Source organism: Mandrillus leucophaeus, unplaced genomic scaffold (genome assembly GCF_000951045.1).
Source record: "Mandrillus leucophaeus isolate KB7577 unplaced genomic scaffold, Mleu.le_1.0 Scaffold350, whole genome shotgun sequence".
Taxonomy (NCBI): domain Eukaryota; kingdom Metazoa; phylum Chordata; class Mammalia; order Primates; family Cercopithecidae; genus Mandrillus; species Mandrillus leucophaeus.
Genome location: NW_012103699.1, coordinates 1,174,600 through 1,184,465, shown reverse-complemented (window position 1 = coordinate 1,184,465; position 9,866 = coordinate 1,174,600). Strand labels below are relative to the sequence as shown.

The 9,866-nt window shown below is 41.2% G+C and overlaps 1 protein-coding gene across 1 annotated transcript in view; it reads right to left on the bottom strand.

Moving 5' to 3' along the window:
• The window catches only part of IRF2BP2 (interferon regulatory factor 2 binding protein 2), a 17,829-nt gene that overhangs the window by 6,980 nt on the left and 983 nt on the right, over window positions 1-9,866 (bottom strand). Inside the window, exon 3 of the mRNA XM_011989376.1 lies at window positions 1,417-1,528. Coding sequence (XP_011844766.1) covers window positions 1,417-1,528 — 112 coding nt within the window. The remainder of the gene's footprint in view (window positions 1-1,416; window positions 1,529-9,866) is intronic.

The window sequence follows — 9,866 nt, the reverse complement described above, 5'->3', positions numbered from 1 at the left end:
GGGGCAGACTTGCGCCCTGTATGCCACCCAGGCTGGGGTAAGCCCAGCCCAGCCGCGCGGCCTTCAGCTCTGCCACCGTTGGCAGCCTCAGACTCAGCCCAGACTGAATTGAATGCTTGAGTTTCGCACTTTTATCGGGAGGAGGAGCTGGTGTGTGTTATGGTAAATCACTTTGGGCTGGTCGTTAGTCTCCCTAATACACGTAGGCTTAGTCGCTCTTCAATTGGGACTTTTACACTTCAGCTCTTTAAGGGCGGCCTCTGGGGCTGCTTTTGTTGGGAACACAGGCCCACAACTCTCCCTTGAGACTGGAATGAGCTGGTTAAGTGTGGGAAGAACAGGGTACTAATTATATTATCTTTCCTACAACTGGATTGGTAGGTGGAGAGAAAAAAAAATCCTGCTGACGTTTCTCTCTAGTCGTTGCTATTGAAAATACCAGGTTGCTTCAAAGGATTAACCACAAGGAAGAGGAAAAACACCCTTAGAGAAACAGTGGAGGGAGCTGCTTAAAACACATGAAAAAAACCTGTTCGAAAATGGCACAGAAAACGTAATGTCAGACCTAAATGCTTTTACAGGCTAACCTTGAATGCCTTTTGGGGATTTCCATAGAAGGTGCGCTTGCTTTAAAGGTCTCTCCATCTGTTCCTGGATCTTGCCCTGCAATTGCAATCCTGCCTCACCCTCTCCAAGCTGGGAGAACGGGGCCTGCCCAGATCCTTCCCGGGAGTAGCTGGTGCCAGCGGGTTTGGTCACTCCCAGGCCCTGCTGTTGCACACCACTTTGAAGACCTGTCCCTTTGGTCACCCTCCTCAGAGACCCTGTGACACTCATTCCAGCACATGGCTTCACCCACTGCGTCACTGCCCAAAGGGGATGAAGTCCAGTCCTTGTGCTGCAGAGAAATGAACCAACTCAACGCCCCCAAGAGACGGCCCCACTAAGCACTGACTGAAACACATTAAAAGAAAACACAACCCACCATTAGAGCTGTGGCCTAATTATACTCATTTCTCTGCAAGCTGGTACTGTAATGGCCTCAAGGGAGAGCCTGCCACTCCATCCCAAAATAGAATTAGAGATACAAATTCTGCCTTGAGAGATACTAAGATCTTTGTAGAACAGAGCTTTTCTTCTCCAAAGGAAGAACATTTCCTTCTTACTTTACACTGCCAGTTTCATGTCGAAACTGAGTTGTTGTAACTTCCCTAATGAAATGCCCGATGGAAAATGGAAAGGCTATTTTAGTTCTGGGCTCGATCCGGAATCAAGGGGGTTAAGGCTGGATTCAGGGCAGCAATTCCTTATATTGTATCAGAAGTCTTTCATGCTGCCTGGCCTTTCATGTAGCTCTGAAGCAGCTTTATCGATGTATGCTAAGTAAACATAGCTTTGTTTTTGTCTTCCACCCACCGTTCCCTCCCGGCACAGACTGGAGTTGGATCCCGTCCAAAGCGGCTGCTGCAGCAGTTACAGCCGCCTCCTCCACACACAGGAGCAGGGTTTCTAGGGTGAGGCAATGCGTCTGCAATTCGCAGAGACAAGGCAGGAATTGTAATTGTAGTTCATCATGTGATGACTTATGAAAGAGGAAGTTGGTATGTTTTAGTCACGTAGACTCTGCCCTCTTGCTTAAGGCACCAGGACCTCTCAGAAGAGAATTATGCTCATCTTTGCCACCCAGAGTCAAGGTTACTGGGTTGGCTGCAGTGTGCTCCTGCACATTCATATACGGACAGGCAGGCAGATGCTGGGCCAAGTGTCGGCGAAGCAGCGGGATGAGGCTGGCTTTTCACCAGAACACTGAAATGTTGCAATTTGTCTTAAGGACTAAAGGAAATATTCTATGGAGAACACTCCTGCTGAGACTAGACAAACCAACAGTTCTTTCCAGCTCTAATTTCTGAGTGTTTTTTTGTTTTTTAATAAAAATACAGTTCAGGAGTAAAAGGAAAGCCATTCAGTATGACACCATCAGAAAAGCAGGAATAAGGAAGTAGCATGGAAGGCAAACCTAAGAGAGCAGTTGTAAGCGATAGCTCAATGGGTAGAACAAATATGACCTTCCCACACCGAGATTGAAATGGGCTTCTACTGCGTGAGCGTTAAACATCTAAAATCTGAATCTGGTTTCCAGAGCTTACTCCAGTCAAGCAGCTCCTAACACATGGAAGCCCTGAGCTGACAGTCTATAGAGCAGTGTAAAGAAACGGTTCCTACAAGAGTACCTTATTGAACTTTGTCCCCAGGATACGCAGCTGCAGGAAGGGTGCAGCCCCATGCCCCCAGCAGCTTGTGGGTGCTGTCCAGGCGATAGATGGTATTCCTAGGAACTGCTGAGTCCGTGGCTTTCACCCTCTATCCAGAGGTGGAATCATAGCCTTCATTCTTTAGAGTGCAGTTTCCTTAAATAGCATGATGTTGCAACCATGCTAAAGCTTCTTAAACTCTGACCTTGGCATATTTGAAGAAGAGAAAAAATGCAGTCACATTTCATCAGGATTTCTGTGGACATCATTGCAGGTTTTTTCAGCTTTGGCAAAAGTGTCATAAGGCTTGAAGAGCACACGTGATATTCAGGGCTTTTCCAATTCTTTTAAAAAAATTATTTATATTTGAACACATTTGTTTATATGAATATATCTACACATACTATGGAGCACCATGACATAAATGAACCTTCTGTAATTGATACGAGAGTCTTCCTTCTCAGCAACAGCATTTTATGAGGCAGTCTTACTGTTTTTCAAATCGCAAATACTCTTTTGTAGAAATGCTTTCCCTCTGTTTGACCTCTCTCTGTAGCCCACCTCCCCTGTGCACAGAGAGCATACAGATAGTAAAGCCACTTTTGCATGTGGAGGAGATAAACTCTCTGTGGAGGGTCTAAGAATCAAGCCAAATAAAATCACAGGAGCTCTTAATCATCCACATATTGTACACAGAAGCTGTTAGTCACCAGCCTATATGTCAACATATGTATAGGTCCCTATTTAGAGCAAAATTTGGGGTCTTGATGAAGGTTAAATACTTACTGTGTCAGAATTTAAAGAGCTAAGTGAGAAACAGACAAAACAGACAAAGGAGAGATTGAGGTCACACACTTGCTCAGTCTGCAAGGAAATTTGTAGAACTGGAAGGGATTCAACAGCCATTTGATGCCAGTAAACCTCCTATTGACTTTTTGGAAAAAGCAGGATGAAATGCACTTTTCTGGAATAATATCTGGATGTGGGTTTAACTTAGAATATTTAAGACACTCACTGTAACCCTTTGAAAGATATCAGTAGGAAGGTGCTGACAAAATAATGAATTAACTTCACAGATAATGTTTGAAAATATAAAAATGGTAAATTTTCTCTTCTTAGCTTTCCTATTAAAAAATGTATGTTTCCTACATACACATTCCATAGCACAAGAACTGAAAAACTCAAATAATGTAATAATTCAAAAAGGTTAAAGAACAGTACGATGGCATGGTATTTGGTATATCTTTCATATGAACATTTAAAAAAGATATTTCGAGGATAAATTCTGTTATCTTGTCATCCTTTTCAGAAACTAAAAACCTGACTTACCTAAAGTAACATGAAAAGTGAGTGTCAGAGGCCAGACGTGGTGGCTCACGCCTGTAATCCCAGCACTTTGGGAGGCCACGGTGGGCGGATCAGGAGGTCAGGAGTTTGAGACCAGCCTGGCCAGCATGGTGAACCCCCGTCTCTACTAAAAATACAAAAAATTAGCCAGATGTGGTGGCAGGTGCCTGTAATCCCAGCTACTTAGGAGACTGAGGCAGGAGAATTGCTTGAACCCAAGAGGCGGAGGTTGCAGTGAGCCAAGATTGTGTCACTGCACTCCAGCCTGGGCGACAGAGCAAGACTCTATCTCAAAAAAAAAAAAAGGAAAAAGAAAAAAAAGAAAAAAAGTGTCAGAACTGATATCTAGGTATGAGTCCTATTGCCTAAGGATGTAGTCGAGAATATTCTATTTGCATTTCGCATTGTTAAAAATCATGTAAGCACAGTGTAGAGTGCAGCAAAAGAGTGTTAACATCTGAGTGTTAACAGGAAAGGTGTTAAGATTTGCTTATCTATACCTATATTTATAGGAAAAAGGAAAATTTTACTATAGTCCGTAGAACAATCAATCCAAAGAGAAGTAAACATTCACCACAGACAAAAGGAGCTGACAGAGTTAAGGCACAGTTGCTACAATACCATGTCTAGTGTGGGACTGTTTAAATGGCAAACCATTTTTATGCTGGTGTTTATGAACCTTGGATAAAAACTGATGTTGGTGTTAGGATAAAAGATTCAATTGTGGGAGTCAGTTGGGTGATGAAATGGTTTTGGCACTTACCAAATTGAATACTGCACCTCCAACTCTTTGTGATCTGTTCTCTTAAAAAGAGGAAAAACTCATTAAATAATTTAATTCCAATTGTAGGAGTCCAATCCTGACTACTTTGCACTCAGACAAATAAATACAATGGGCTACAGGGTACTGAAAAGAAAAAAGTATGAAACAACATTGTATAGAATATCACAGTTATAAGGGTACAAGTTGTTCATAAATTATTCAAATGGACTTTTATTGTTATTATTATTTGAGACAGAGTCTTCCTCTGTCGCCCAGGCTGGAGTACAGTGGCGTGATCTCAGCTCACTGCAACCTCCGCCTCCCAGGTTCAAGCAACTCTCCTGCCTCAGCCTCCTGAGTAGCTGGGATTACAGGCTCGCACCACCACACCCAGCTAATTTTTGTATTTTTAGTAGAGACTGGGTTTCGCCATGTTGACCAGGCTGATCTCAAACTCCTGACCTTAGATGATCCTCCCACCTCGGCCTCCCAAAGTGCTGGGATTATAGGCATGAGCCACCGCACCCGGCCATGTTTTGTATTTCTTATGAAATAGAAATTCGCCAATAGAACTAGGCTTTCTCTTGACAAGATGAAAATATATTTTGCAAAAGAATGCCATTCAGCAGGAGAATTTGGCCTTACCAATGGAGTTTCACTAATCTGTTCTGGTGACTGACTTACTTTAGTCTAATAGGCTCAGCAAAAAATAAAATAAGGTTGTTATTTGAAACAATTATTGTATGTATATAGTGCAGATTCCAATGCTATCTCTCGGAGATCTACACATTTAACAATAAAATTCTTTCTCCAACACCTGTTTTTTGGCATGGGAGGAGTAGTGGTCATTTTTGTAGGTGAAGGAGACACAGAGAGCTCCCTACAGAAGGAAGGAAAGTTAAACAGACTGACCGAGGACTGTACTTTATTAGTTGGAGTGAATTCCTGTATGCATTGGCACATCCATTTCTGTGCCCACATAGTAATGCCTCTGTGTGAGACAGAGTGCAAAACCACTGGGAGAATGAAGATTCACACCCAGAACTGAAGTTCATACAGGGGAGAAGGAAACAGACATGTGGTAGGCAGCCTAGATGTGAGCCCTAGCAAGAGACCACTGATGGATTCCCCAAAGTGACTGCCTAAATCTAGTGTGTTTACTACAAAGCTTGTCACAGACAGCTAAAATGCAAATACAAATGAACTTTGATGGACTTCCTGGCAAGACTCCCAGCCCTTCAAGCAAATTCCTGAGTGAGGAAGCTGGTTCTGAAACATGCCTGGGAACTGGACACACGTGAACTTCCTGAGGACTCTTCTCTTTAGCATTTAACAGGTAGCTGGATTTTAAACATTTGTCAGGCTGCTTTTATTCTGTCTACCTGCCTCTCAATTATCTACCTATCTACCTATCCATCTATTTATCTTTGCATTATCAGACCAATTCATTATTCTTAATAATGGCTAAGAACATCAGCATCTGTTCACTTTATGAACCGAGACACCAAGGCAATAAGGAATCTGTCTTAAAACAAAGAAAATGTGCAGTTAAACGACAGTTAGAATTCAGTTTTCCCAAACTGCAGTTCTTTCTTTAGCCCACTGGTGGGCTGCCTCCTATTTATATTTTCTTCATAGGTTCTTTTTTGCATACATGTAAATATCCATGCAGGAGATCACCGGGGGACCACAGGTTCTCTTCGTACACCTGGCATGTGATCTGAGGCAGGTCAGTTGGATACCTTAGGCCGGTTTTTCTTGAGTGGAGGAGATGGTGCTGGCCTTGATGTCATTTCTGTTCTGACCTCTCATGTGGTGGGTGGGGGTGATGGGAATACACAGGAATTTGACAAACCCAAGCCCAACATTCTTCTGACCCACATGGGATTACAAAACAATGCGGAAAAACTACCAGTAAATGCCTGCCCATTATTTGGGGGCACTGTGCCATCCAAATAAAGTCAGCAGGTTAAATGGCTACCAGAGCATCACATCATTCTGAGAACATCATGTCTGTTTGGTTTGGGCTTAATCCCAGGTTAGGAGAATCTAAACCACGGTCTATACTTAGTTTAAATTAACCAGGGCAAAACATCTGTATCAGCATTAATATAAGACCAACTTCAATGTCTCAGGGCTTATGGAAAATATTTGCATTTTTCTTTCCTTAAGAGACTGCCTTATTTCATATATGTATGTGTGTGTATGTGTGTTTATATATAATTTTATGTGTATGTGTGTATATGTATATATACATGTGTATATATGTGTAAATATATGCATATACATACATATATGCATACATATATATATATATATATGGGCAAAGACTTAATATACTATCCACAGGCTATTCAGATTATTCAAGAGGCCCTCAGTTGAAGAAGCAAACAGACAGACAAAACGGTTTCATACACAGGCAGGCATTTAGCTGAGTAGGTCAGCAGGATACGGAAACTTGCTTTGAGGTGGTTTTGTATTCTCACCTAGGATTCTACTACTTAATGGCTGTGTGGCTTCTTTGCAGGCTATATACAGAATTCATAAAGGGTGTTATGAAAGTAAATTCAAAGAATTCTGATGTTTTGAAATTTGTTGTGACTTGGTTAACTATGGTGAAATGTTACATTCATGTTACACTATGGCATTTGTTTATACGGGTCTGATTATGGGAAAACTTAATGAAGTTTTAAAAAATTGTATGTTTTTCAAAAATTCTGTGTTTTTCTTAGGTGAAGAATTTGTTTCAGCTGTACTTCAAAAACCAAAAAAGGAGCCACCATATACTTTACTTTTCATATAAAGATTACTCAATATATTTTAAAATGGGTGTTCCAGAATTAGACTTCCAGATTCCTTGAATTCAGAGTGTGGAAAAGGATAGGCAGCTCGTGTAATAGGAGACATTCTTTGAAAAGCCTGGAATGTTGAAACCCTCTTAGACTGAAAACATGTCAGGACATGCCTTTTTGGGATACTGTCAAATGGTTTAGGCTCAGAATTCCACATTCCGTACTTTTGAAGTTGTTTTCTGTTGGCAAATGACCTCTTGATTATTTTCATGTGGTGAGTATTCAGGCCAACCTTTTTGGCTCCAAGTGATTTAAAAACACACACACACACACAAAAACAAACCACTCTGAAGTGTCCGTATTTTAGCATAAAGTTAGGAATTATGCGAGTGCTGGGTGTATCATGGTCAGTTCTGTGAGCCTCGTCACAGTTTATAGCCAAAGTCAGAGGCTTCAAAATCAGACACACATTGACCTGGAATGCTTTATTCTCCAGTGCTCTTTCTTGATTCTCAAAAGTATCACTACTGTGAAAAAATTTTCACTATTAGGGAGCTGTCATTTCCCTGGTAAAAGTAAACAGCAATTTCATTCACCTCTGCTCGTTTCTGGATGAAGGCTGGCAATGGCTTAAGGAACAAATAAATGAATGAGTAAATGAGTGGAGTTCCCTCCTCCTGACTCAGAAAGGTGCTGTTTCCCCTCATGAAGGAGACACAACTTAGATGCAAGCCAGTTCTCCCACTACATAGAGCCCTTCTGTTTTTAGGAAGTTCTGATTCATGGATTGGAGAATTGCACTAAATTAGTGTGCTGTACAGCATGGGCCTGGTTAAATTAAACATAAATGCTCTGCCCCCTGCCACCCACCTCAGTCTGACCACGGAGAGTTCATTTGATGGGCGCCACTATCTGTGAGACCCAAAGGTAGCTGACTTCAAACCCTGTCTACATTTGCCTTATTTAGACCATGTGTTAGTAGATGTTGTAATATTTTTTATGGACCAGTAGGATTCTCAGAATGCTTCAAAACAGAGAGGCATCATATTGGGTGATGATTTTTTTTTTTTTTTTTAAGTCTCGTCTCGATTTAATTTTGTGAGAATTTTTAAAAATTGTCTGTTTTATTGAGAAATTACTCAGAGATCATATACAATGAGAATCTCGGCTGGAAGAAGGTAAACAAAACAAGTATAACAAGGGTTCTTTTAAAACATTTCATTTTGCAGACCAATAATACAACTTGTAAATCTTTTACAAATACTTTTCTTACGGTGTATAAATTATATTTTACTTGAAGCTAATAAAGCCACCATAGAGAAGAAAGTTAATTTTTTTTCTTTAAGCTTTCCATAGGTAGTATAATTTAAATAATTCTATGGTAGAGTTTCAACACCTCAGATTGAGCACTTTTGTTTACGAAGTAAGAACAGTAATCCTCATGTAAAAAGGTGGTATTGCTACCCTAGACAGCAGATGGTGTTATTAAATACACAGGCAAAGTCTAAGGTCATAAGGAACTAACAATTAACCAGAAATACGATCTGTCACAGTCGTTTAATGGGTAACCTACCAGATATATACCACTTGTATTCTTCTGAGTGGTGGGAGGTAAATAGTCAAGCTTCAGAGCAGTTGCAAAATCGTTTAGAAATATTGTAATTATATTCTTATTCAAGCATTTAGTGAAACCAACAAGCCAGAAAGTGAAAATCAGTGTGATTTCCTCATAATACTGTGTCCTATTAATCTAGTTTGAAAAATACTTTACCAATTCAGACAGCACAATTTCATAGCTATCCCTGAATCTAACTGGTCTCCCCAAAGTAGGACTGTTAAAAGTTTGAATTTTTTACTGCTAGTCTCAGTTGTTCTCAGATCTCTTTACATTATCATAGGTATAATTTTTGCTCCTGAAGTTTTCGTTGTGTGAAGGTAAAAAACTGGAGCATACACAATAGCAAATGGAAGCAGGGTGACAGGAGACAGCTGGGAAACTGTAGTGGGGAGGAGAGGGAGTCAGCTGGGGCTGGTGGGGTGGACCGTAGGAAGAGGATGGTCTCACCAGTAAGGAATGGGTGGCACTATTAAAATCTGGATGTGGGCTCAATTTCTATTGTAAATCAAATATAAATCTATCACTAAAATAGGAGCTGGAGACACAGTGCCCAAGTCCTCATGAGAGTTTCACAATAAGGGTTTGCCATGTTGAATGTGTCATCAATTCCTTTTCAGTTAGGGCTTTTGAGGATGAGGAACTGAATTCTAAATTCACCCAAAGGAAAAATGGCCAACAGGGCAGCAACTAAGCTTGAATCACGAAGAACAAACTGCTTGGTTAGAATTTGGAAGAGTGGCTGCGTGCAGTAGTGCACACCTATGATCCTAGCACTCTGGGAGGCTGAGGCAGGAGGATCACTGGAGACCAGGAGTTTGAGACCAGCCTGGGCAACATAGCAATATCTCTACAAAAAAAAAAAAGAAAAAAAATACAAAAATTAAGGCCAGGTAGAGTGGCTCACACCTGCAATCCCAGCACTTTGGGAGGCTGGGGTCTCTACAAAAAAATTAAGAATTAGCCAGTTGTGGTAGTGCATACCTGTAGTCCCAGCTACTAGGCAGGCTGAGGTAGGCGGATTGCTTGAATCCAGGAGGTTGAGGCTACAGTGATCCATGAACCATGATCATGCCACTGCACTCCAGCCTGGGGAA